At 38.6% G+C, this 27,845-nt stretch overlaps 1 protein-coding gene across 2 annotated transcripts in view; it reads left to right on the top strand.

The window, feature by feature from the left end:
• The window catches only part of COL9A1 (collagen type IX alpha 1 chain), a 96,476-nt gene that overhangs the window by 39,405 nt on the left and 29,226 nt on the right, over positions 1 to 27,845 (top strand). The window contains exons 1-22 of one of the 2 annotated variants that reach the window (XM_080388841.1): positions 448 to 596; positions 1,783 to 1,857; positions 2,409 to 2,444; positions 2,555 to 2,617; positions 4,907 to 4,960; positions 5,572 to 5,607; positions 10,223 to 10,246; positions 10,531 to 10,584; positions 12,286 to 12,339; positions 14,057 to 14,089; positions 14,178 to 14,234; positions 14,958 to 15,011; positions 16,289 to 16,342; positions 18,812 to 18,865; positions 20,255 to 20,308; positions 21,028 to 21,081; positions 21,265 to 21,318; positions 21,422 to 21,475; positions 21,696 to 21,749; positions 22,892 to 22,936; positions 23,725 to 23,778; positions 23,884 to 23,937. In XM_080388841.1, coding sequence (XP_080244967.1) covers positions 525 to 596; positions 1,783 to 1,857; positions 2,409 to 2,444; positions 2,555 to 2,617; positions 4,907 to 4,960; positions 5,572 to 5,607; positions 10,223 to 10,246; positions 10,531 to 10,584; positions 12,286 to 12,339; positions 14,057 to 14,089; positions 14,178 to 14,234; positions 14,958 to 15,011; positions 16,289 to 16,342; positions 18,812 to 18,865; positions 20,255 to 20,308; positions 21,028 to 21,081; positions 21,265 to 21,318; positions 21,422 to 21,475; positions 21,696 to 21,749; positions 22,892 to 22,936; positions 23,725 to 23,778; positions 23,884 to 23,937 — 1,143 coding nt within the window. In that variant the 5' untranslated portion in view covers positions 448 to 524. Of the gene's footprint in view, positions 1 to 447; positions 597 to 1,740; positions 1,858 to 2,408; positions 2,445 to 2,554; positions 2,618 to 4,906; positions 4,961 to 5,571; positions 5,608 to 10,222; positions 10,247 to 10,530; positions 10,585 to 12,285; positions 12,340 to 14,056; positions 14,090 to 14,177; positions 14,235 to 14,957; positions 15,012 to 16,288; positions 16,343 to 18,811; positions 18,866 to 20,254; positions 20,309 to 21,027; positions 21,082 to 21,264; positions 21,319 to 21,421; positions 21,476 to 21,695; positions 21,750 to 22,891; positions 22,937 to 23,724; positions 23,779 to 23,883; positions 23,938 to 27,845 lie in introns of those variants that run through there. The other variant, XM_080388842.1, reaches the window with a different exon arrangement.

Raw genomic sequence — 27,845 nt, forward strand, 5'->3', positions numbered from 1 at the left:
AGGCCCGGCCCGGCCCTGCCCTGCCGCCCCCGCCTGCCGGAGCCCCATTTCTCCCCCCCCTTCCCGCCCCGCGGTGCCGGGTTTTACCGTACCTGCCCGGAATTTGGTGCCTTTAGAAATCCAACCCCCTAGAGCAGCAGCAGCCGCAGCCTCGTTTTAACCCTTCCGTGACCTACTTTCCTCCCCGCTCCTCACCCGCTGCTTGGGTGGGAGACCTCTGGGAGCTGTGCCCTGCAGACGAGGGGGGTTGTGGCAGCCGCCTCCCCGCAGCCCTCGCCTTACCGGGGAGCCCGACGGCGGGAGACCCGCGGCAGGGGCGGGGGAGGGCGCGGGCCGGTGCCCAGGGGAACAGCGGCAGGGCAAAGGGTTAAGGCGGTGCTGGCGCTCAGTCCTCCCCTTCCCAGCCTTCAGCCTTCCTCCAATCCCCGAGACCCTCCCCACGGCGTTTGCCGCCGCCGTGAGGGGCTGCTGGGGCTCACCTCGCCCGCCCGCCCCTGCAGCCGCAGGCCGCTCCATCCCTCGCCATGGCTCGGGCTCCGCAGGGCCTCCTGCCTCTGGGTCTTTTCCTGCAGGTTCTTTGCTTCTGCCTGGCTCAAGTAAGTTTTATTCTAACTTTGACTCTGTTTTTCTCCCTCGCAGATAAGCCAGACGGTAATCGAGGTAAGTGTGAGGGAACGAACCTGTCCGAGCTCAGGGCGAGGGTGGGAGCTGAAGAGAGGCTGAAGGCCGCCCACATGCCCTGGCACCGACCCGCCCGGGGTGTTCGATCCTTTTCTTCCCTACAGCAGCTGTAGCCGACCCTGACATGGTGCTGGCAAAGGCGAGTTGACCACAGGGTGGTGGGTGCCGTGTGTGTCTGCCTACACGGTGCTACCTGGTGGGCATCAGGCAGGCGCCTGGTGACATGGTGGGGCTTGAGCTCCATCTACAACCACCACCGGATGGAATATTTCTGTGAAGACTGGTACGGGGAGGAACAGTGTCCGGAGCAGCGGCACTGTGTGGAGCAAGGGGCCAGCTCAGGGCCTCAGCAGGGCATGGGCCAGCCTTTGGCTCACAGAGCACCGTTGTGGGGCTGCAGCCAGAGCTCGCTCTGAGGAGAACAGAGCCCCCCATTATAGGTACGGAGACCTGTAAAAAAGCCTTTCTCTAGATTTCCACAGGCTGGTGGCGCCTCCCGCCTCCCCCTTGGGAGCCTGGTGCTTTGAGAAAGCGCCTCTGTAGATGCTAATGTAATCTTGAGGAACCAGGGGAAAATGCTGAGCCAGTCAGAGGAGTAGGGAAAGGGTGGTTTTAAATTTTCTTTGCCAGCACAAACTCCTAGGAAGACTGTCTCCTTTGTGTTGGCTGCATGAGTAATTAGAGGAGCTTAGTGAATTTCATTGTTTGATTTGCAAGGATCACTCTTTTTATTTCTGCCACCCTGTTATTGCCATATGGTGTTCAGACCCTGCTGGGTCAGGCAGTCGAGCCCCCTCCACCTTGCCCTGTCCCTGGCAGTGTTGCGGGGTGCAGGAGGGTGGCTGGGCCGGGGCAGGGCGGTTAAACACCTCACCTGTCTTCTGCCCACAAGGGGAGCATTGTTGGTCACTGCAGTGGCAGCTAACATGGGATATCGGGCCCGTGCATCCTGACATGCATGGAGTGAGGATGCAGCTCCGCATCACGGCTGTGACCCTCTGACTAACCCACAGAAAGTCACCTCTCATTGTGCCGGTCCACCCAGACTGGCTGTTACAGGTTTGCCAGGCTCTAATTGATCTTTTTTTTTCTCCTTGTCAGAGAGGTCTCCCTGGTCCACCAGGCCCCCCAGGTCCGCCCGGGCCGCCAGGAGTTCCCGGTATTGATGGCATTGATGTAAGTGTTTCCCATGCCCTGCCTAGGAAATAGGAAATGCCTCGAGGTGTACCTGCAATTTGACCCCAAGGAGTTTGAATTTGGCTGCAGATACACATAGGAATTGATGGGTCTCATATTCAGTAGTGGGCTGGGGTTTGGGGGGAAGGTGGCTTTTCAGATTCTCTCTGATATGGAAAATACAGGATTTTTTTTTTTTTTAGTGTAATCAGCATCATATGCTTGATTATTTGCCTTAAACGGGGTGTAAGGGTTTTATAATTCTAATCTCAAAAGGGATTACATAGCATCACTCATACTAAATCACAATAAGGATTTATGGCATTGTTTCTGATAGGAGCTACTATGTATTTTGCACAAATTCCTGTCAGAAGTTTCTGTGATTATTTCTGTTAGTCTATAATAGAGATCATGTGAATTTAGTATTGATTTCCTACAATAAGAATCAGTTTGAGATTATTCTTGATAATCTGAAAATCAATGTTTTTCATGAAGGACCATGAAAGATCGCTGTAGCTCTGACTGATAGCTTCCTTTTCATATCTTGTTAGGGTGAGAGAGGTCCGAACGGCCCCCCCGGTCCTCCAGTAAGTAATTTCAGCTACTTTGCATTTGCTCCTGTGAGAGAAGAGATTCTGAGTTTTGTTTCTGCTTCCCTCTCTGAAACATGCTCAACTGTCCCATTTAAATCCTGAAGGGTCCAGATGGGGATGCAGGCAAACCAGGATCCCCTGGCCTGCCTGGAGAGCCAGGAGCTGATGTGAGTATACTTGATTTTCTGGAATTTCCTTTTTTTTTTTTTTTTTTTTAAGAAAAATACTTGGCTTTGGTCTATTTCTGTGGAAGCATGACCTCCTTTTGAGGTCTCTGGCTTCCTTACAGCTGCCAGTGAGTGCCAGTAGTGTGTGTTGGAGGGGCAGGAGGCCACGCTGCGCCCTCTGGAAGCAGCCTCAGGCGAACGCCCCGCGCCTAGCGGGACAAAGAGAAGGGCAGCAAGGGGAAGAGGGCGATCCGTGCCTGGGCAGGAGGGTCCGCAGCCCCGAGGACACCAGGGGCTCCCGAGAGGCCGGGCCTACCCACCGCCGGGGAGGCCCACTGCGCCGGCGCAGGGCCGCCGGCAGGGGGCGCCTGTCGCTGCTCCCGGTCGGCCACCCGCGCGGGTCCGGGGGCGGGCCGGCCCCTTGCGGGCGGTTGGCGGTCAGTGCCTGGAGGTGCGGTGTGGGGGGGCTGGTTATAGTCGTTTCAGGTCTCGTTCCCTAAAACTCGGAGAAAATAGGAAGGAAAAAACAGACCCCACAGATTAGCCCTGTAGGCCTGATGTTTCGGTAGAAGTGTTATTAAAAGAACCCACAAACAACCTGCCAGACTTCAGCCAGAGCCTCTACCTGCTGATATACCTTCCTTTCTCTGTGGAAAATAATACAGAAGAATAAAGTTTCAACATCATCTAGTGTTGATGGCTTGTTAGGTTGTATCTTTTGAATAAATTAGTGGCAATAAAAGCACCATACAGTTTTGGGAAACGTATTTCTCTTGAGAGCAGTGTTTGAAAGCTTTCCTTGCTGTTAAGCAAGATTATTACGTTAGTATTTAGAGCTTATGCCAGGAAGTAGGCAAGCTTATGTTTAATTTACGTAAGTGGTAGAATACTTTTATAATTTAAAACATCAAAGATAAAGTTTATATACAGCAATCTAGTAGATTACAGAATATTGCAGATTATATAAATGAAAAAGCGTGACATTTATAAAGATTGCAATAGTGTTAAAGGTTAATTCTTAATTTGCTTTTAAAAAGAGTTTTATTGGACATGGAGCTGAAATGTTCAGTTAAACTGTTCAAATTTCAAATGGGTTTGCCATGAGTGGTATCTTATACCACTTCGTCTTTTCCTGAAAACAATACAGGACCACAACCCATTTGTACATGTCAAAACCCCATAAGCAGCTCTTTAAAAATCATTGCCTCTTATAATTTTCACTTAAGGCATGGTTTTGTTTTCCTTGCCAGAAGTCGTGGTAACACAATCAGGTGAAACAGTGTGTTTTAGATTCCACACAGCTGTTGATATTTGTTTGCACTTGTATATTGCTCATATTAGTGGATCAGTGAAACTGTAATACTAGAGTACTGTGTTCTGAGATGGTGAACCTTTTTTATTTTCATTTGAAGACAAAACACAGGACCTTGTTGTACCCACTGTGCATTCAACTTTTAATTGGGGCTTTAGATTTATAATACCTTCTTTCATGTTTAATTGATGAAGCAGTTCTAACTTTTTAAATCTTATTTTTCTTTCACAAACTATTTCAGAATCAGATTTAATAGATTGAGTAAAGATACTCTACAGTAATTGCTTGTAGTGATCATGTAAGCATTTGAAAGCAAATTATCAGAGAAAACATCCCTTTGGGTGAACATTGTACTGCTGACAGTTTACCAAAAAGAAAAGTATTTGACAAATGTAAAACCAAGGCTTTTCTTATGGATATCTGGAAATTTCTAAGCAATAGAAGCTGGTTAAAAAATTGGAAATAAAAGAACTCCAGAAGACTTTGTAGTTGTTATGTCATGCTCTTGAATTTTAGCCAGATAGATAAGTGTGGTTCAAAGACTAACCTTAAATCCAGCCTGGCAGCTTTGTTGATTTTTTTTTTTTTCTTTTTTTCTCTTTTTTTTTTTGTCAGTGAATGGTTTATTTGAAATGGAAAATACTGACGGTTGTTTTTAACCTGAGCCATGAACTAAATTATTCAGTTTTCCATTGAGAGAAATAAGATCATGTGAAATCATGTGTTTAGTTTAATTGTGACTTAACTGCATAATTTTTGAAGGATGCCTGTCGCCGGCACTGATGTTTGTCACCAGAAGCTAGCACTTTGAACTTGGGCAGTTCTATCTATACATGTAAACATGTATTTGAATTGTAAGTCTCCTGGAGTTCCTTATCTCATTTAATAGCTTCATTATTCTATGTTTTAGAATGTTTTCTATTGTGATTAAAAAAAATGTAACCTTTGTGTTAACGTTGTACGCCTTACTTCCAAAGGGATTCACAGGACCTGATGGCTCACGTGGAGCCACAGGGCCAAAAGGACAGAAGGTAAGAAGACAGTTATGCATAAAATTATGGGATTTTATTTTTTAGCAGGATTTTTGTTTTTCTTTATGCAACTAATGAGATGTTGTAGCCTTTCTTACAATATTAAAACATTTATAGAATACAGACACATTGGGCCCTTTTCACACAGTACAAAGCAACTTCTATTCCCCCAGCCAGCAGTAAGGAATGGTGGCATTAGACTGAGGGCATTAAGGCTGAGCATTTTCAGTAAAGGTGAGACTTTTTCCATCTTGTTGTACTGCAATTTTGTCATAGTAATAACATGCAGTGGGAACTGGAACAGTGAATCCTGACTTCATCAGCTATCAGACAAATGAAATATACATCAGAAGTCAGAGTAACTAGTAACTGTTGATATTATTTTTTTTGATGGTGGGGGGAAAGGCCTGAGGCTGTATCTTTTTAATATTGAGAAAGTCATTCCTTTGTATCAAGTATCACTGAAACCAGCATAGCATTAATGAATTGAGTAATACTTGCAGAGTATGTCCACTAAAGGATACCCTCCAAAAGGTTAGAGCATCTTACTGTATGTTGTTCACAAAACTCTGCTAATGCCTCTTGAAAACCTGAATTTTTATCTTTCAAAGGGTGAGCCAGGATTGCCAGGTGCTCGTGGACTTCCAGTAAGTAATATATTTAGTATATGAAGAGGCTTTTTAGACCTTAAGTATCAATATGAAGGATTCTTACCATTAAATGTAATGAAGAAAAGCCAGATGTTATTTCTGAGATTTCAGAGAACTCAAAATATTACAGTAGTATATTAAGGAATCTTTTTGTCTTTATATCGGTGGGTAGATGTTACTGAAAGGACATTAGGTTTGTATGCTGTAGAAAAGAAAGGAGCATGTGTGATGTGGTCACAAGTTTTGGATGCGTGCTGTTGTTTTCCATCTCTTTGTGAAAATGCTGTAGACACAGGAGAGCCCGTGTTTTATTTGCATATTTTAATCTCCAGTTATTCCTGTTTCAGCTCCTTGCCACGTGTGTAAATGAGATCACTGAAGTGTAAATGCTGTATGGGACTTCCTGTGCTGTTCAATATGGAAACAACACAAAATATGAGAAAGGGTACAGACTATTGTTGCCGTTGGCATGCAGATGGATTTGACATCTGACTTTGGGGACTGAAAATATTTGTGAATTTTAGGAATTCTACATGTTTGAAGAAGTGAACGATGGTCGGTCTGTAGAAACTTAAGATTATATAGGAAACCAGGAAAAACCTCAAGGAAAATGAGTTATTGAACAAGATGACACATGAAATTTTAATAGGGCTGCACATAATTAAAGTTTAATTAAAAATTAGATTCATTTTGGAGAAATTATTGGAATTAGATAGAAGAGACATTGTATTCTGAAATAGCACTCTTTGCTATGAAATTCTGCATCTTCAACTGTATCTTCATATTTTTGACCATCTCATTAACTTCCATTAAATTTATATTAAACAATCATTTTTATATTTGGCCAGAGAGGAATTTATAATGTTGTTCTTGAAGACATTACGTTATAGACATGTTCAAACTTAAGATGAATCATTCTATGTGAACATTTGCATTTAATTTTCATGGATGCTGTTTCTTACCTGAAAATCTGGAAAATAGGTAATACTTTTATAATGGCTTGTCAATCTGTAGACTCAATATATGAGGTAGATTTAGTCACAGAAAGTAGCAGAACTGAGGTAACTTCTAGGTAGACTGAAAGCTCTGCATTTTTCTGTTAGAGGTTTGAGTTTGTTTTCATTTTTTTGCTCTCAAGTAGATAAGGAAATAATTTCCGAGTAATTTGCAATGCATTTGAAATGTGTAGCTGGAATGAAGAGCTAGCTTAACTCTGACAGATATGTTACTTAGATGATATGGAAAAAAGTATACATGAAAAGAACTACTATAGGAGAGGAAAAAATGGGGAATTAAAACTGAATTACTGAAATACTAGGTTAAATACTGTAGTGTTTCAGCCTGTCAAGTGAAATAAAAACTGACTGGGAAAAATATACGTGATTTCACCTCACCATTAACAGACTAATGTGAGAATGAATGTTTTAAAAGCCTTCAGAAAAAGTGGGTATATAAAATATACATAAAGAGGGTTGATCTCAGCTTAGAAGTGGAGAAGTTATTATGACACCAACTTGTCAAGGTGGAATGCTGATTCCATTCGGAGAAACACTTACCTAATTCAGGTCTTTCGTGACCATATTTTGAGACTGTAAAAGCAATAAATCTGATGAGATTTTGGAGCATTGTTCAAACTTCAGTGGTTTTTGTTTGCCCTGTAACTCAGGCTTAGGCTGGTAACGCTTCAGTGAACCTCAGTAGGGATTGCCTTTGGAGTTGTTCTGCCTCTGCTTAATAAGCAACTGGACCTTGTATTTAAAGGCGAATCTGCAGGAATATTTATAATGAGGAAATGAGAATTCTTAGTTATTTAAAGGTAAAGAAAAGGTAGATTTACTTAGTCACCTCCTGTCATTACCCTTGTAATTATTAAGGTAAAGGTTAATCCTCAGACCTTGCATTTTTAGGAAGAAGCCTAGTGTTTGATTTGTTAGCTCTGTGGTTGTTAACCCGTACATGCTGAATTCATATGGAAAGATTAATGCTCAGAATAATTCTCTTGGGGAAATTCCATTTACACAGGCTTTCCTTTTGATGAATGCCATTAAGCTGCTGAAGTCAGTTCATTAAAGTTTCTCAAAATGGCCAACATCGGTCATCTCACCTTTAGTGAGATTAAACTTAGAGTAATGAAACCTAATTAAAAAAAAAAAAAAAAATAAAAAAAAAAAGGTAGATGTGGTAATGCTGGAGCATGATGGCTCCAAGTCTCAGATTCAAAGACTTTTTGAGAAGTTGTTACAACAAATGTGAAGTAATGGGGCTGTTTAACCTTTGCAGGTCTTTGGCTTCATCCATGAGACCTAGTTTCTAGAAACATAGTGAGCACACTTATGAGTCTGCATACTAGTTACATGATTAATTGAGTGTTTAGGTGTAATTATGCACTGCATTGAATTCAGTCAGTGACCTTTTGCATGTGGAGTAGTCTCTGGATGGTTACCCAAAGACTTCATTTCTCACAAAAAACCCCCTTGCTTAAGTTGTTAAAATGCTCAATGTAAATAGAAAGTCAGAAGCTTCGGCTACAATGTTAATTAGCTTTAAATTATTATCACTGTTTTTCAAGCTCATCCACTGGAATTTATTGGCCAAGTTGGGACTTCAGGGTAACTGAAAGAAAGAATATTACATATCTAACGTTTTACATGCAGCATTTGCTTTTCTGCTTCTGTCTCCCTTTCTTGCCCAGAATGTATCCCAGAAATCTTAATTTATGTTCTTTTACCCTCCCTTTCCTCTGTTTTTCCCTTCTATCATTCAGTTTTAATTTGTTCACCTTTTCTTATCTGTTTTGTGGATAGTCTCTCAAATGGCAGATTTAAAAAATTAGTAGAATACTTCTGATTAATCCAAGTAATTTACCACCAGATATGCTGATGTCTCTGATCTGGCCCTGGTAAATGGACCTGGGACTGCTACATTCAGTGCATGTATTGCACCCTTCAATCCATTCTTCCTGTTAAGTTTCCTCTAAGTTTTCTAATAGTTGATACATTGCTAGTGTTTTACAGAGCTGACATATGGGTTGTGTGTTGTGTGGATTTAGTGACAGAGAAATTAAAAATATGTTAAAGTCTACTAAAGCACAGCTTCTGCCATGGGGTACACATACAAATACTGGCATGTGATTCTGGTGGATGGCAGCAGGTCTGTGCTGATAATGGGAGGTACTTAACAAATCCATAGGATAAGTGTCTCTGAACCAGGTGATTACAGAATGTGTATTACTGCCCATGTACATGCATTCCTTGTGCTCTGTGGGTCAGGTTAAGCACCTCCAAAGCCGGCAGCAGGCATCTGAGGATGTAAGGCTGTAGTCCTAGGCTGCCTGGAAAGGCTTCCCCTTTAGGACACAGACACAGGCAGGAACATGGGCAGCTGGTTGGGATCATTAACTGCTCTGTGTCGGTCCTTCCTGGCTGATTTCTCTGGAGCTCTCAAGTCCGCAACTTTGCTTGCAGGGAGTTCATGGTCAGAAGGGTGGAGTAGCTGGATGAGGAGGAGGCATGGGTTGCTGGGGGAGAGCCCCTGCTTCTTGGAGTCCTAATTAGGGGGGTAAGGAGGTGCAATGAAGTGGGCAGAGGAGGGAGGCTGGCTTCTCCTGGCCCTGTGTAGGGGCTGGACACAGTAGCTGCTGCTTTCAGTATCAATGACTTGCCCTGCCACTGTTGGGGGCTTGTCAGCAAGTCAGTTTCCTTCTTTCAGAGGCAGGTGATACTAGAATATCAGGTATGTGATACAGTGAAAGTTTGATCTGTATAGTGAAATATAGACATGTATAATATAATGAATTGCAGCAAGGGACCTTAAGTAATAGCAAAGGAATTATGTAGGTTATCCAAGGTGAAAAAGTTTACTTTCTGCTGAGTATTAAATGGTCAAAATGGAATGACTCTGATAAATGCTTGAAAATTTCCCTGTGTTAAACCAAGTTTTCTAAAGACAACCTTGTAGATACAATCCTGGTATGATATTCTGTGGCTTTGAAACTCCACTCAGCCTAGGTGCTTTATTAAATCTGATCTCTTGAAGATCAGTTTTCTTAGAGGGAGTGTATTGTCTGAGTAGGCATAAACAGATTTGTATCTTAGACACTTCTCATTAGAATGATTTAGAGCAATACTGATGAAAAACGTAAACAGGAGCAGTTTGGTGTTCTTTGTGATTACCAAAATGCGCTAGCTTAAAGGATTTAGACCTCAGGGAAGCAATGGCAAAACAAAGAAGAAGTATCTTTTATTATCCACTTAAATGCATTTTTAGAAGGAAATTATTATAGAATAGGTGTGTTGATCATGCTATTAATCATTAGCTAAACCCAAAGGCTAATGTTTTCATTCCTTTGTGGAAGTATATGGGTTGGAAAAAATGTGGAAATAAATGATACTGCAAGGCAACTTAATCAGTAATTTAATCTTTCTCCTAATACTGATTACTTAATAATAAAATAGATATTTAACATTAGTTAAACCCAAGTTTTCAAAATTATTTTGCAGAATCAAACATGAGGATTTTTGTACCTCTTTATCCCAAATACTCTGTTCTTGGCAAACAGCTTGACTAGGTGTGTAACTCTCCCCATATTTCTAATCTTTTCCATGTTTCACAGGGCAAGGGGCTCCTTGGACCACCTGTAAGTATCATTCTTATGATTCATAAATATACAGTTTAATAAATCTGTTTAAATAGTCAATAAAGCTATTATACTGTAATAAAAAGTAATTAAGTGAAAAAAGAGATTTTTAATCCTTATGTTCTATGTCTGTTATGTATGATTTCTTCAGCTACTAATGAGGTTGCTTAGGTTTGTGATATGTGAAGCAAGAATACTGGTGTCTGAAGGCATAGATTGTTCTTGGATGCTTGTTATAGAGGTATTGTATGGTTTAAAAATACTATTTACCTTGGTTGTTATAGGGTCCAGCTGGGGCAGCAGGACTTCCTGGAGAAGTAGGTCGTTCTGGTCCACCTGTAAGTACTACTATGCTAAAAATGTAGGCTTATTCAATAGCTACAAGGTAATTATAGAAAATAAATGAATAATTACTATGCCATCTAAACATTTTTGGTTATAACAGCACTGGAAAACATTGCATTCTGCTACAGTGGTCACTGATAGAGTTAAAATCCTGTTTGAAGCTCATCAGAAATAAAGAACAATGAACGGCACAAAGTCAGGCCCAACCCATTAGATCAGAATTAAATGTTTCATGTAGCGTTCCATACTCTCCTTTGCCTCTTATTCAAGGAAAGCTAAAATCAAAAAGAAAACCTGCCAGAAATACAGGAAATGTAAAACTTAACATTATATGCAGACCTTTAGTTTTTCTCCTGTCTTCTTACATATACTTACGGTACATGACCACATACTATTTCTGTTTTGCATTTGTGTATCAGTGAACATGGCAATTCAATATTTCTTCTTAGTCTCATTTTGTGTGACTCCATCTACTGACCTTACTGCTAAACTGTGCATTCGGTTTCAGCACACTGTTATATTTTGACTCCATACTTTACCACTGAAATGCAAATTGAAACCAATTGTTAATTTTTTACTTGAAATCTGAACTAACGTTTAAAATTTTGTTTAATGAAGCATACTTTTTGATGCATACCTCTCCTTGTATGTTTTGTTTAGTCATATAAATGAATATAAAAAAAGAACATTGAAAGCTGCCAATCTGTTTCAGAAGATGATCCATCTAGCTCATTTCTTGTCTGTAGTAAGGGCTATAATGGATACCTAGGGAAGCGTGCAGAATATTTGTAAAATGACAATTTTTTTGGTCATACTGTCTCACATTCTGGCAGTTGGCAGGTCAGAGACTGCCTGAATCAGAAATTACATTTGTGCTGTCTTTCAAAAGCTATATATGGGCCTATCCGCCATCAATGTAGTCGGTCCCTTTTTGAATCCATTTATACCAGACAACTCCACAACACACTGTGATAAGGAGTCCCACAATGTAATTATACACTTTGTGGAAAAGAAATACTCCTTTTTAGTGTTTCTAAACTTATGGCTCTATAGCTCACGTATTGTGAGAATTAATGAATATTTTTTCTATATTAATCTTGTTAATTTTATTTATAATTTAATACGATATCAAAAATGATTTTGAAATGACAGTGTTAAGTAAAAACGTGCTCCCTGTCAGATTATCAGATTTATTCAGCATTCAGCAAAAAATTATTTGCAGAGGTTCTGTCTTGTCTTTACTTCTGAAAGCACTGGTCATCATAAGTTCACAAACAGCTGAAGATTCTGTCTTGGTAAATTCATCTTGGGCTCTGAAAAAGGGGATTTTTTCCTTTCTGTGCTTTGGGCACTTATGCTAGTTACTAGAATTTTTTTAAATTCAGAACTTAATTAGCAGTTATAAGATAGAAAGAAGTGTGCATAGGTGATCCTGTGGTCAGATGTTTCAGCTGTCTAAAGCAGCTGAAAATGTGTTGTTCTTTTGTAGGTCTTATTCCACAACATGGCTTCTATTCTACTAAAAGATCAGTTTTCCCATTCTACTGTAGGAGCCGCGTTACGGGTTTTAATTGGATACCTAGCCTTTCCTTCTGTAGCTACTTAACTTCTCACTGTTGTTGTGTGGTATGAGTATGTAATTGATGGTTGTCATTATTGCTTTGAATCAACAACATTATTTTACCCTTTTTTAGGGAGATCCAGGAAAAAGGGGGCCACCAGGGCCACCAGGACCACCAGGTCCTCGGGTAAGTGATTTCCTTTAATATGTGCTAATGTCTAAACTATGTATTGTTGATTGAACAAAACTTCTCAAGTCCTACAGGTGAATACTGACTAGGATTTCAGCAGAATATATTAATTCATAATACCTAGAGGCTTGTGTTCAAAGCCTGAGATAAAACTCATTTAATCGTATCAACATATGATCTTCTGTTCAGTGAACAAGTTTCTAGTCTTTATGGTTTTAAAATATAGTTTGAAATGCAAACTGTAACTTGTGCCATGATGTCTTCCCATTTCTGCTAATGGTCTTAAACTGTAGCTTTGTATAGGTTTTAAACTTCCCTGTGAATCATAGTATTACTGTAATTGTAGACTTTGTTGGGCCTCACCAGTAGTACTTTAGCAGAGGTAGACTTTTCTCTGTTAGGAGCAGAAAAAAATGGTATTTGGCTCATGAGCCAGAAATATATACTCCCAGGTGAGTTAAGATCTAATGTCTCCCTTGCAATCAGTCCTACTACTTGCAAGGGATAGAAGAAAGCTTTACATCAGTGCTTTGACTCTCTAGGGGAGTGGTTATCTTCTTTGAGCCTCTTGGGAGAAGGATGTGTGTTATGCCTTTGTTTTGTGACTATTTACCTGCCCAGAGAGATAAAATGGAGTGTTTGGCAGACATATCGGAGGCTCAGTGTTGTCAAAGGCAAACTGCTGCAAAATATGTGTCATCATAATGTCTTTTAAAATCTGTGCTGTTCCTCTGCTGGACAGATCCTAAATCCATATGCTTTATTTATGCCATGTTTCTTGTTTTCATGAAAATTGCCAGAGAATTGGCAAAGCCATTGTGAAACACATGAATGGTCAAGTGGAGAAGAGTATTAGGAGACAAGTAAAACCAAATTCTTAATAATGGCCTTTGCTGCTTCTATTCCATGAAAGTTTTGTTCTTTTTAGATTTCTGAAGTGCCACAATCACACTCCAGTTGATGACATTGTTCAGCCAAACATACTCTCAGATTTTTAAAAATCCTTCTGTATAGTCCTGTATATAATAAATATAATCTGTATAATCCTTCTGTATAATTCCTTAAACTCCCCTGTATTTCTCTCTGAAACAATGTTTTCCCTCCCACTGAGCTTTAGAGAAGCCAGCTGCTGCTGTGAAATCATATTTCTCCCTGTTGTGCTTCATAAGCATCCCATTAGCTTCCATCAAGTATTTCATTTAATATGAGGAATGGCCTTGCCCCCACTGAGTCCATCTTGTCGTACAGTGATCTCTAGTTTATTGCAATTCCATTAACTGCCAGATATCTCATTCATCTACCAACACTTGTGTTGTGGGAAGTCTATTTTCTTTGTATAGATCATCTTTTGCTGAATGTTAGTAAGTTGGAAAAGTAAAGATTATCCTTATTAATGAAATTGTCTTGGGTTCTGTTGGAAATTCACGGGGTTTGGATATATTTGCTCTATATTTAACAGGAAATATATTTTAGGTAGCTTAAAACCCAAACGAAATATTTTGTTTTTCAGAAAAGCTGATCTAAGTTAAAGGACAGGATTCTGCAGTTATCTGCAAACCTAGAATAAAATCCTATACTTTAGGTTCTTTTTATGTTGGAGATTATACATCTGATTCCAGCTTTAGATAGTAGTATTTTCTGTTTCATCTAATGACTAATGAGTCAGTCTGGTTATTTCTTTTTTACTGACTTGGATTAATTTCATTTAATTTAGGGAACAATTGGCCTGCAAGACGGTGACCTGTTGGTAAGATAGTTGTCTGTGATTTTTTTAAAGTAGTCTCAGACAACCTTATTCAACATATGTGACAGTAACTATGTTGATGCTTTTCCAGTGTCCCAATGCGTGTCCACCTGGCCGCCCAGGACATGCTGGCTTAATGGGAATGAAGGTAAGAGAATCTGTTTGTTCAAGCATCCCTTACAAAGATACTGTCTCAGGGCACTGGGGAAGGTAATTGCTGACTTGACAAAAGGGCAGTTCATTGTTAATTTGAAGGCAACATTGCATCAGCATCGATGCTTAGGGTTATTTCAACTCTTGACTGCTAAAATAACCTCCTGTTGTTGAAATCTCTTACTGCTGCTGTAATTTTCAGCATAAAATTTATGTGTGGTCCTGAAAGGATTAGAGTATGTGAAGAATTGCTACATTTAATTTCTGGACTGTTTGTAGTCTGACTCCAGAAACTAAATATTTCCCCAAATTCTTAGCCTTTTTTCCTTCTTTCTCTCTTCGTGGGAGACCTATAACATATTAGATGCAAATTAACACTTTCTGAGTCTCATTTCAGGTAAGATTTTTTTTTTTTAATGTGTTCTTTGCTGGTTTCTAGGAATACCGTTGGCCTGAGGAAAGCGTTATAGGGTAACGTAAGAAGGAATACTAAATGCCTAGAAATACAGTCTTGTTAGATCTGGGAGCAGGTTTTTTTTGAACATGGTACTTAATATATGGTGTTAACTAGATAGCTGAGGAAGCAGTGCTGAATGGGGATTGCAGAGGGAACAGCAAGATAGTTCTGAGGAGTCTGTGTCTGTTTTGCAAAACTCAGTTTTATAATTTTGAATAATTTATATTTATTTATTTATTTTGGGTTTTACATTTATTTTAGGGACAGAAAGGTTCAAAAGGAGAGTCTGGTGAACCAGGAAAACAAGGTTATAAGGTAAAAAGAAAAAAAATAAAAGGAAAACCTGCTGTTGTTTTTAGCAAGCTAATAGTAGTTTAACCTCTTCTTCAAAAACAGTATTATGTTTTGTTAGAACTATTGTTTTACCAAACAATTAATAATACCAAATAATTAATTATAATTACCAAAAAATTGATTAATTGTAACCAAAGGCATATGCCTATTCTTCAGTCATCTGTGCTCTGTATTTACTATGACGCAGGAGTCATACTCTTCTTGCTTTTTATGTTGCTCATTCAATGTAATTACTATGGAACTTGTGGCAAACTTTATTTTTTGGAAGTAAAATGTATTAATTGGAAAACTTCCAAACATTTAAATACAGATTTCTATGGATTTACCAAGTAAATTGTTCTGTAGCACGGATGAGTAGTAACAGGAAGAATGAGAAGGAAGAAAAATGTATTTGTGAGGGAAAGGGCACAGTATAAGTTCATAGGCAAAGAAAGATTTATAACTACAGTAAAGAGGCCAAGTCTGATTCAGCTTGCAGACTGAAATGTAAACTCTTTTAAGGTGTTTCATTTGAATTAACCTTGGTTAATATTGAAATATATGTAAGAAAAGTTGAGAAGATTTGCACAGCCTTTGTCCATATTTCAATGCTAAAGGAAAAGCATCAGAGAAGTTTTCTAAAAAACCCCTGTGCTCTCTATTCCTAAGCATTTTGAAAAGAATTTATTAGAAACAACTTGCCTATTTTTTCCTGGATGTTGAACCGTTGTCTCATCCCTTTTTGCAAATTAAACGGGCAGCAAGTACTGGCCCATTAGTGTGCACTGTCATTGTATGAGAGAGGTTATCATCTAATCAAATAGGCATTTGATCAGTTAAGGAGCTTTATCACTTTAATTTTCAAAAAATTCTGACCACCAGTGTAATATTGTGATGCAGAGCTACTAGTATATCCAGTCCATTCACATATATGAGTATACCTTCATTACACTTCTAGTCTAAAAGAACTAGAAAGCCTAAAGAGATTAACATAAAGGAAAAAAGGAATGACTGGTTATCATCATTATTCTTCTTTGTACTGGGGTTGCTTTGAAATTACCCTTTTGACTGATAGTTGAACGGAATGTGAACCTAAACGAGTATCTGTCTGTTCTGTGGAAGTAGTGTGACTTCATTTGGATTTCCTTCAAGCAGGATATAGTGACAAAACCCAGTAAGTAGTAAATGTACCTCCTACAATGACAGAGCAATATGCGTGATATGGATTAGCTACAGATGTATTCCTTTTGCTTTCCCAGGGTGAAGAAGGGGACCAAGGACCCAGTGGTGAAGTGGGAGCTCAAGGCCTTCCAGTAAAGCATTTCCTTTTAAATAGTGCTACCCATTTGCTTTATTAGGTCATATCTTTTTTTTCTTGTTACTGTAAGAAAACAGATATTATAAAACCTCTGCACACCTTTCTCTTTACTCTGCTGTATCATCTCTGAGTCAAAGTAGAATTATTTAAGTCCCTCCAAAAAGCTACATTATCACTTGGAACAAAGCTCTAAATAGTTATATGGAAAGGCTTATTTTAAAAGGTGTTTCATGTCCTAAACTTTGTGTTGTGCTTAGATTGTGTAAATAATTGGGTGGGTTTTGTCTGTCTTTTTTTTTTTTTTTTTCTTGGCTTTCCTTTCCATAATTTTGATGACTCCGACTTCATCCTTGCAAAGCTAGTGTTTGTTTAAAACATGGTTATCTGTGAAATTTAGGCTTAGCTAAGACTTGCAGATGAAGTAGCAGCCACTGAAAAACATATTTTTTTAATTTTTATTTTTTCTTAAGTTTTTCACCTTTTTGCATGCCAAAGAAGCATCCTTCAATCACATCTATGATTTTAAAATCATTTTCTTGTCCTGTTCCTCTTGATTTCTTTGTCCTGGTACATACCTCCTCAGCTTGTTTCCTTGTGAGGAGCTCTTACGGTTACCACAGCTGAACAGGCAATAGGGAACAGAATAAAGGTGTCATTCTAAGTAAGAGAAATAGGCATGACACATGTAATTTCTATAGTTTATTTTTTGATGGGATCTTGTGCTTTTTTCCTAGGTGTGAACCTGTTTCTTTAATGCTGTTGGTGTCCAGATGTGATATTATACAGGGGTTTATGTTGAGACACATGACATCCCAGTCCTAAATTACAGAATTCTCTATGAACATAAAACAACATAACCCCCTGGATTAGGACTAGAGAAAGATAAAGAAAGAACAGAGACTAAGTAAAGGAAAGGGTGTAATCCTTATGTCTGATACTGAAAAAAGTATCCTTGGTGCCCTGGTGCAGAGAAAGTAATTGTGTAAGATGCAGCTTTTGCTATCTGAAGGGCCTGTGGGAACAAATTGGTTTAACTCAGTTTATGGCAAAGTTCTTTAATTCTTATGAAATAACACAGTAGAATGAAGAACCTGACTTACCTTTTTGTTTTGTGTTTTTTTTTTTTTTTTAATGCATTACTCCTTTCACATCACTGTTTCACCAGTTGGTGACCTTACAAACAAGCTTTAAAATAATTGTTTCTTATTAAAATGTAGGATTCCTAATATGCAGAAAGCAATGTCAGATAGACAACCTATGGAAAAGAGCACAGAAAATGCTTTAGAGCACAGACGGAGAGGCTGTAGACTGTTGTATTTTCTTGTATGTTTCTTACATGAACAAATGTAAGGCTGAGGTCCATAGAAGGGATTAGGAATCTGGTCTTCTCAGCAGCACCTGCAATGCAACACTTTTATGTAATGCATTGGCAAGAAGACCTGACAAGGACAGCCACCTCTGGGAGAAGCGTTGCTGTTGATAGAAAGTAGGGGGTACCACGCGCCTACTTCTGTCTCTGATTTTGGAACAAGGATTAGACTATGGCTCTCTCCCTTGTTGGGCTGCTGTAGTCACTGTTGCATTATCATGATTTTTCTCATGTTTTGGGCTGACAAATCTTTTAAGTGTTCTGTGCAAGATTCCATCTAACTTCGTTAGGAGCAAATAAAAGGGCTACCACATCTAGAGTCTGGTCAGAGAGTAGGTTTGCCTATCCTGTGTTGAAGTCCCTGTGGCTGTTTCATTAACAGTTGTAGTTCTTGTTGCAGGACAAACACGTTATGGCTGAGGGTTTGGTCTTTCTGCAGAGAAGAGGCATGTCAGGCATGTCATGTAGTTTCGGTCTCTCGGGAAAAGGGAAAAAAAATTGAAGCCAAAGTTCCCACAAAACTGTATTTTGAAGAGAAGTGATGATAGCTATGATACATCCTGCTGCACTAGGAGGTCTGCTCAGTCCAGCCTCTCACTGTGTGGCAAGCATACAGATTTACTGCTTGTATTCTGAAAAACCTTGCCCAGTTTTGTCTACCTCTACAGTTCTATAAACTTTCATGGTACCTTTCTCCTGCATCTGTCCTATACCCCACTTAAGACAATTTAGCACTTTTGCAAATCTGGCTTCATGTATTCCTGTCACACAGGCTGCACAAGGGGAATGCTTCAGCTCTGTGGTAACCAAGAGGAGAAATCAGTGGGGTTTTTTTTCAGTTCTTAAGGCACATTTGTGGTTGTATAATTCAACTTGGTATTTTTGTTATTCTTTTAAAAAGTCTTAAATTATTGAAATCTCAAAATGTAGATTAAATATTCTAATATAGAAGTAGCTGGATTTCTCCTTCTATATGAAGAAAATAGTAAAATAAACATAAAGAAAGCATGCAGAACTCTGAGTCTTCTGCCTGAAAACCAGGGCAGTTCTGATGAAAAGATTTAAGGGTAATTTGAATATACTTTTCATTTTCAGGGCATCCTAGGTGTCCGAGGTATAACTGGTATAATGGGACCTAAAGGTACCAAAGTGAGTATTAACCTTTCTTTCCATAAAATGGCCTGGATAAAAAAAAATGAAATACACCCCTGAATGTTTTTAAAGCTTATTTAAATTTCTCTTTCCCCCCCTCTGCATTTTCTTTTTCCTGCCAGCTGTGTTTCCATAGCTTCTGTACTTCTGGTTAGGAAGAAAGGCAGGCTGGTCCTTCTCCTTAATGAAGTGCATGTACTTTTCACACCTTTCCCCTCTGATCCTTGAATTTATAGTAGTTTGGCATGTGTGCAAGTATGTAGTTAGCAAGATAGCAAGGTGTAACAGTTATAAACTACAGCATATTTTATTTAAAGCTAAAATTTATTAAGTAATCCCTCCTGTGAATTGCATCTTCCTGAAGCCTTTTGCTTCCACTGTCCCAGTTTTTGTCAGGATTTCTTATTGAGAGTTAGGGTTTTTTACATTCTTTTTGTCTCTTGCACCTTTTGTGTCTTAAATTGCTGTCAGTGGGATTCATGTTTATATGGTCTGTGACCTTGCTGGGGTAATGTTCCTGCTGTTCATCAAAGTATTTCTAACTGTGTTCATCGAAGTATTTCTAACTGTTGTATCAAAATTGACATATTTCTATTCTTATGATCTAGCTAATTCTATATGTTAAAAATTTCTGGAAGGATTAAAATGTAGCGATCATGCCATTGTCTCCTTCTCCAGAAATGAAACCATGGAAACCTTATTCTTTGATCATCTACGCTCAGAAAGAACATTAAATTTACCCTGTTTATGAGTCTTCTTGTGAGTGTTTCTTGTTAACCTCTTGGACACATTTGCTAGCCTGTTACTATCTTACTTTGCTTTTCTGGCCTTTGTATCTTCTAATTCTTCATGGTTATTTGCCTGGACTTTTGTGCTGTTTGTCTGTTTGAAATATTTACTACATCGGCTTGACAAAGAAGTTTCTTATTGTCTGCAAATCTTTTTCAAAACACGTTTTGTTCTCTCCATTTAAAATTACTTACAGGTTAGCAATTGCATTCTTTCCTTGAAACACATGTGATAAAAATAGCTGCACTGCACTTCATTTCTCGTCACATTTTAATGCTATTCTGTTATGTGGTGAAGGTTATATATATAATATTATTAAGGAAGACACATGTTTTCTGAGGTAGTGTGAAAGAGTCTACCTCCTCGCTGTCTGGTATTTTTTTAGAGAATGAACTGAATGTGTTTTTTTTAATGACATTTTCACATAGTTAAAAATATTTGCTTTCATAACTCCACATAAAACCACGACAAATAAATAAATAAAAAGTTTGCCAAAATCCCCCCCTCCCCTTTTTTTTTCATTAGAGCAATTTAAATCACATTGGTAGTGTTTCAGCACTTCATTTTAATGTCTTGTGTTATCTACTTTTTTTGTAGGGAGCTCGTGGGCTTGATGGTGAGCCTGGACCCCAAGGTCTTCCTGGTGCACCTGTAAGTTGAGTGCATGTTAGCCAAACACTTTCCACAGTCTACCCAGCTAGATGCTAAGTTCTGAAACTTTGTGGCTGTGAATCAGAAAAGCCTCTGATTAACCCAATTCTATTGATTCCCTACAGGTGAATAAATGATATGACATGATGTCAAGTCCAGAATCTCTTACTGTCCCCAAGGAATTATGGGGTAGATGAACACATTGTACCCTCTTAGTATGTTATTTTTACCTCTTTATTCTGAGTGCTACTGTGCATTAGGGTAGCTTGGAATTTTTCAGGTTTTGAACTGGAAAACATTTATTATAACAAAACCTGTACAGGGAAATTTTTGTGCCCTTTTGTTCGTTTGGCGTAATTTTGTTTGTGGATTCTTATTTTTATTTTTAATTCTTCCCTGCTTCCTGCCCCCAGCTGGAATTTGTGCTTGGAATAGCCAGTATCTGTATGGGTTGATGAAGTGAGGGCAGCGTCCTTTTTACTTAGACACTTGTGGATTCCTAGGGGATAGCTTGAGCTGTGTTTTTTAAAATGTAGCTGACAGCTACGTTTAAAAAACCTTGCAATTTTAAATATAGTATGATTTTGAGTTGTCTGCTCTAACCATGTGTGAACTGTACTGCTGTTGATTTACTAGAGGTTTTAGCTAATAAGTACAAGTAAGTTTATTCTGGTTTTATTACTAAAATAGCCTTTTTTTTTTTTTTTTCTTTCCTATAGGGAGATCAAGGACAGAGAGGTTTGCTAGGAGAGGCAGGTCCGAAGGGAGAAAGGGTAAGCACAGGCGAATTTTGTCTCATGTTGACTTGCAAACGTTGGTTACTTATAGCATCTGAACATACAACGTAATTGGTACTCTCAAAGTAATGCATATCTGAATGAGTATGTGTTGGCATTCTTTGCATCTGACATTTCAATGTGTTTATTTTCAATTTTAAAAATTACAATTATTCTTAGGGTCCTCAAGGTACAAGAGGAATAAATGGTCTCCCTGGGCCAAAAGGAGAGCCTGTATGTATATTTCATTTCTTCATGTCATGCTAATTTGTATATCATAGTGCTTTGGCAAAATCTCTCCAACAATACATTAAATATTTTCCCCCACTCTTTCAAGGGCTTACCAGGAGTCGATGGCCGGGAAGGGATCCCTGGAATGCCTGGAGCAAAAGTAAGGCACAGTTGGCATATATCTGAGTTTGATAGTGCCCTAGATTTGTTCACTCATTTTTGGCTTTTTATTGTGCTGCTGTGTGGCTTTATGCACATTATTAGGGTAATTGAATGAACTTTCCCATCCTACAGATCCAAAAGTGCTCCAGCTGTGTTCCAGAAATAAAATTTTCCCTTTTGTTTGATTTGCATAAATTACAACTTAAATTATTTTTCAGGGTGAACCAGGAAAACCTGGAGCTCCAGGTGATGCAGGGCTTCAGGGACTGCCAGTAAGTATCTGGTGTTTTACCTTTGAAAGTTAGGCTCGGTCCAAACCACAGAAAGGCCCTATGTAGGTTAGTTTGCTGCTGGTGTTGGAGTAATTTAAGTGAAAACCTAAGCAAAAGGCTCAGAAAGAGTTTGTGTAATGCAAGGGGAAATTCTATTATGTGTATCCAAAACTTCTGCACAAAAGGCTAAATCTCCTCACAGTACCGTAGCGAGGAGCTTGGTCTTACAAACTGTTTGTGGCCACTATGCCAATTCTTTTAGGTTTTCTCGTGTTTGAAACCCTGTGGATATTATGGTGTGACCCCACAATTAGTGCTGGTTTTATTGTTACTGACTAGGGCCAGACTCATTCCCAGGGTGAGGAGGAAGGGGTGACCTGCTAGTTTAACATACCTTAGATGAACAGTCATCTCCTCTTGTTATTCTGCAGGCTCAGAACATCTGAAGTGCATCACGTTCATGGTTCTTTCTGGGAGGTGGGGTGGGGTGCAGGGGGTGGGAACAGGGATGGACAAGTTTTCTAGTGCATGACCTGTGGTGAAGTAGGGAATCGGTAGTGCTTTATAGACTCTTTTAGAAGGTAATCCTCATAAATTAGGTGAATAAGTTTGAAAACTGTGTCCATTGTCAAAAGCTAAATAGAAAGTTCTTTGAAACTATGCTATAGGAGTAATTGCTGTGAGGATATATTGAAGGAGATGTATTAAAATAGAACTTGGAAGTAAATTTGTAATATGAAGTGAGCTCTTAAGTTTGGAATAAAATTTGGTAAAATTATAACTTGCTATGAGCTGTTGCACAGAAGTGAGGAGAGGCATGAAATGTGTACAAATAGTATCTGTTAAACTCTCTACCTCCAGTCTCAGAATACTGGGACTGAGAATCTGTTTCTAGATTAAGCCAGAAAAAGCCACAACTCCTCACGATTCCATGTTCCTTTTGCCAGTTTATGAAGCCTACTTCATAGCTTATCTGTTACTTTGTAAATAGAAGGAATTCAAGCTTGGTCCACTGTTGGACAGAAGTGCTTCAATATCAAGTAAAAAGGACTAGAAATACCTTAACATGAGAAAGATGTCTTTGAACACCATTTCCAATCCCCTTAATGAGAAATAAACACTGTAAATGTTATTTCTTTCAGGGTTTACCAGGCTCTCCAGGTGTGAAAGGCATTCCTGGCCCAAAGGTAAATCATCTTGAGAATTGACTTTCTGACAATACTGTATCTGTGTTTATCAAGTTTGAAAATATGCAGTGAAATTATATTAACTTTCTGTTGTGGTAAGATACAAGCCTTTGGTTGAAAGAGTTAAATATATTCTTTTATCAACTCTAGTCCTGTGCTTTTTCATGATTCTTTTGCCACATGTTTTCATGATTCCAGGCATTAGATAATACCTAAAAAAGGCCATTTCCTTTTAAACTTGTGGAAGTCATTGCTAGAGAAGGCATGAGACATGAGTACCTCACTACAGTTTGAAATGAGGGATCTTGTAATAAGAATAATATTTAAAGCTGCCCTAAGCTGACTGAATCAAAGAGATTGTAATCTCTATTTACATACCTCTGAATTGCAGCATCAATTCCAATTAAGTTAGAAAGTTGTATGATTGAGGCTATGGAGTGTTTCAGATGCAAATGTTTTAGTTTAGTTTTAAAGAAAACTAGATTGAGACATGAATTTTTTCTGAAATTACATGGAATGGTATTACCTTCTGTGATTTGAGAGCAGAAATCAAGTCTGCCTGGATTTGTCAGTACGTAAAAAACAAAAGAACTGAAATTTGACTTTTAAAAAAATAGAAAGAATTAGATGAAAGTTAAATGAAAACCAAGGTAAAGGTGGAAGTTAAAAAATGAATAAAGGCTGAGTTGTTGGGGTTTTTTTAGACCTTACAATTTCCTTACTTTTTATTTTAAAATGAAACAGTAAACCATTGGCTTAGCTAATATTTTTCATTTTTTGTCCAACAGGGAAATAGAGGTCCTCCTGGGGTGCCAGGTTTGATGGGAAATTCTGGTAAACAGGTAAGGTCGTTAATCTTACGCAAAAGATCTAGAAAAATGAAAAATTTTGCATTGTGCAAAAAATCACTTTTCAGATTTATTGTGTTCTTCCTATCCCCAAAACAGGGTGAACGGGGCCCAGAGGGAGAAGTGGGTCCAACAGGACCTCGTGGACCACCAGTAAGTACTGAATAAATTTATAACTTAGTGTATGTAATATTGCAGTGTTTCAAGTTACGGTTGCTGTAGCTAACCATGAATTAACCGTTCAGCACAAATGCTAAATTTTAAGGTAAATACTAGGTGTTCTTTAACGCGCTTTTGTGCCAGGTGGATGTGCACCATTGCATAGACAAATCCAGAAGCAGATGTCCTAGGAGTGTTTCTGGCTTTGGTAATAAATTAAATTTTAAACCTTTGTTTATGTTTGTCTGGTCTTTGTTTTTAAATATGCTGAGTCAAAACCCAGAGGGAATGAGGGTGGTTTGTGACAAAAAGCTGGAACCAAACTCCTGTTCTTCCACTGCAACAGTGAGCTCCCACCACTGGTGTTGAAAAGCTTGAATTTACTAGTTCTCAGTAAATCACTTGCTCTTTAACTGTTTCAGCCTCTTGAAGAAGCATGTGCTGTATATTACAAGCATTACAACATATTTGGACTAAGTATTCAGAACATGATTTTTTTTTTGGCTAAGACCTATTTATAATGCACGTAGTGTTAACAGTGAGGCAAGGTATGAAGGAAAGGTAGTTGTCTGTCCTACCTAGTACAGAAAATGACTAGAGACTATCTGGAGCCCCCTTGGTCAACTAGCATGGTGGCATTTGTCTTCATAGTGCTAAACTCCCTTAACACCCTCTCATGTCTAAGAGCAGGCTGGGTGCAATCAAGTTGCAAATGGGGAACAGTCTCTTGCCGGTGTTCCTAAACTGTTCTTGGGCATTATCTGGGAAAGTCCAGTTTGCCTGAAGCAAAAGCACGTTAACCATTTATCATGGATGATGGTGGGATGCTGCTCAGGCCTGTGCCTTGGCCCTTTCTGCTTGGCGTTACGAATGTAGCTATAGTGATGTGAAGTATAGCATTTATCTCTACTTGGAAACACTGATGATGTAGTTTCTTTCACTGGAGATTTTCCTTGACGCTAGAAAGATGCGGAACACTGGAGACATTGTTGCTGGGCCGGTAGCTCACTGCAGGAAATAAATGTGCTAAGGAAAGTGATCTGATGGCACTTGCTAAGGCTCAGTCTTGAAGACAAAGGACAACTGGCTGCTAGGGATTCTGCTGGGTACAGATTTCTGGTTCCCTCTAGAGCAGACCTGGCATGGACTGAAGTTACATAAGGCTGATCTGATTTCCCTTTGCTGTTAATCCTTCTATGAGGGTTGAGAAGGTCAGTGGTTTGAAGAAAATATTCATATACCAAAATTCAGTCTGATGACATTGAGAAGGCTCAAGGCTCTGTAACCAATTGCTTTTGCAAGCTTCTCTCTTGCCACTGATACACTAGGGATACTTTCCTGGAATTTTCTGAGCTTATGCTACCATACGATGACGTAACAGTCTTACTCATGCACTTGTAGGTTTATCCTCATACAGGGCTTGGAAAGTTACTGGTAAGGATATATTTGTAAGGGTATTTAATGGGTCAGAAATATCTTCTCTGAATTAACACTTAAACATACAGCAGTAGTCAGCCAAGTAGTAGATTTTGTTTTCTTCTGTCGTTTGCTTTATCGTGTGTGAGATGCATTCGTTCATAAGAACAAGTTTATTTTAGGCTGAATCTTTGTATGAATGCTGTGTTCACAGCTGCCTATGAATGATACAAAAAGGGCATACACTTACTAGGATGGAATACAGGTATCTTCAGCCTCCCATATACTCAACTTGTAAACCTTTATTTTTGTTGTGTTTAAAGTGTTGGGTGCACTAGAAAACGTTTTCAGCTTTTTTTTATTGAGCTGATATTTTGTACACTTGTAACAGGAAAAAGAATTATAATTGAATCAGACTAAAGTAATTGCCCACTCTGATAATGCACTGTAATCTGCTAAACTATGCTTTTAATCCTTTCAATGTGAACATGAATTTACGAAATCAGCAGTCCATAGAACACAAGTTGACATGCAAGGTTAATTATTAGTAACCCTGTAGTTGGTCAAAAATACTTAATGAAGATTAAATACAATGATTTTTCTGTTTATCACTCTAGAGACCAGCAAGACATCTGGATATCTTGCCTTTATTTTCTCTGTTTTTACAAAGTGCATTCATTCTGGAAAACATGTGAACATTAGAACAAAAGCATAGAAATAAAAAAAAAATTGGTTGATACAAAATGAAGAAAGGAAGTAAATTATTGATAATAAAGTAACTTTGCATGTAGAACATTAAACAGTAATCTACTTATCTCTATTTATTTTGAAGCCGTAAAGAGCCTTGAATAATAACTATGTTTAGCTTCCTTGTGGTCAAGACTACAGGCAGTGTATAACTGGAATGGTTTTCTGTTTTCTTCTTGGGAACACTGGAAAAAACATTACTTCCACACAAAAAATTGGAATGATCAGGACTTTTTGTTTAGGAACAACACACGGTTGGATTATTGAACCTCAGTGAGCTTTTGTCCAGGTTGAATTTGTATTTATTTTCAGGGTAGAATAAAGAGTGTTTTCTCTTTCTTCTGTAGCACTTACATGTAGTAGATATGGTTGAGTCTCAGATTTTAGGACTCTGCCCTTAGGTTTCCAGGAAAGAAAAGTAACCTGCTAGTTAAATAATTCTACATGCCATGATTGCCAAATTTCTATATTTCTAAACTAGAAATTTTGAAAACAAGTTGAGAAAGGCTTTTATAATTGTTCTAAAGATAATTTTTCTTCTGAATATTTTTGTATTTTTTTCCAGATTTTGGAATTTTCTTGCAACTGTAACATTTGATAGTTTCTAACCAGTTTTATAAGGACTTTCAAAGCCTGAGAGTTTTATGGTTACTATTCAGGTATTTTTCTTGTCCTTTTCCTTCCTGTTTCAAATTATCTCCTTCAGCACCCACCTCAGTTCTTTTCTTTCTCCTTTAGCTTTTGTTCCATTTCACTCTTGTTATAGAAGACTCAGGTAGAAGTCAATAGGGGCTGGCCTTCTTCCTTGGAGCTGGAAAAAACCTTGATATTTTGCAGGATATGGAGAACTTCAGTCCCTTAATATATTGCTGTATGGCAGCAGCCCACATAAAGGTCCTTTTCACTTTCTCATTTCACTTACCCGTGTTCTTCACATCACTACTGTGGAAAGACAGTGTGGCTGGTAGCTCCAGAGTGCCAGAACTGTAGAGGAAAGGACCTCCAGTGAAGGTCTGTGAGGGAATGACAAGGCTGACTGCTAATATAGACAGCAGGCTGACATCTGTGCTAGGGAAAAAAAACCAGGCCTACATTTGTGTTATATTAAAGAATTGACTGACTTTTCAGCTTTAGCTACTTGTGAAAGACATGGTTTTGAAAGAGAATTTTCACTTCAACTAGCGTGTAGTTTTTTGAGGAGTTACGCAATGGAGTGCTATTAAGCAATCATCAGTGACTTTGTGGGACAAATTAATACTTCTGTACTGTTTACCAAATAGCCTGTAGTATCCTTTGGTGTAAACCATGTTACTTCAATGTTATTGTCACTATTTTAATAACTGTTGGAATGTAGTTGGAACAGTATTGTTACGAAGCAGCGGATTCAAATTTTGGCCTTTTGTGAGTCTGTAAACATCTACAGTTTCACAGGGGAGATATTAAATGGTTGAAAACGAGATAAGATAACTTGCTGTAAATAAAAATAGACAAACTCATGTGTTGGGAGACTTAACCACACTGATGACAAATATCCCTAGGAGAAAATTACTTTCAAAATTATCATCTAGTCTAGTATTCCTTTTCCTTAGAAAACTTAAATTAGCACCTGAGCCAGGGGCAGGGGGAGTTTTACTTTTGTTTATTTAGTTTACTATTCATCTGTTCAGTAAAACAGAAGAACAACTGGACCAAAATGGAAATTCTTTTGTTTCTAATTCAAACATATTCTCCATTCCACT

The sequence above is a fragment of the Falco punctatus genome (genome assembly GCF_963210335.1).
Source record: "Falco punctatus genome assembly, chromosome: 5".
NCBI classification, from domain to species: domain Eukaryota; kingdom Metazoa; phylum Chordata; class Aves; order Falconiformes; family Falconidae; genus Falco; species Falco punctatus.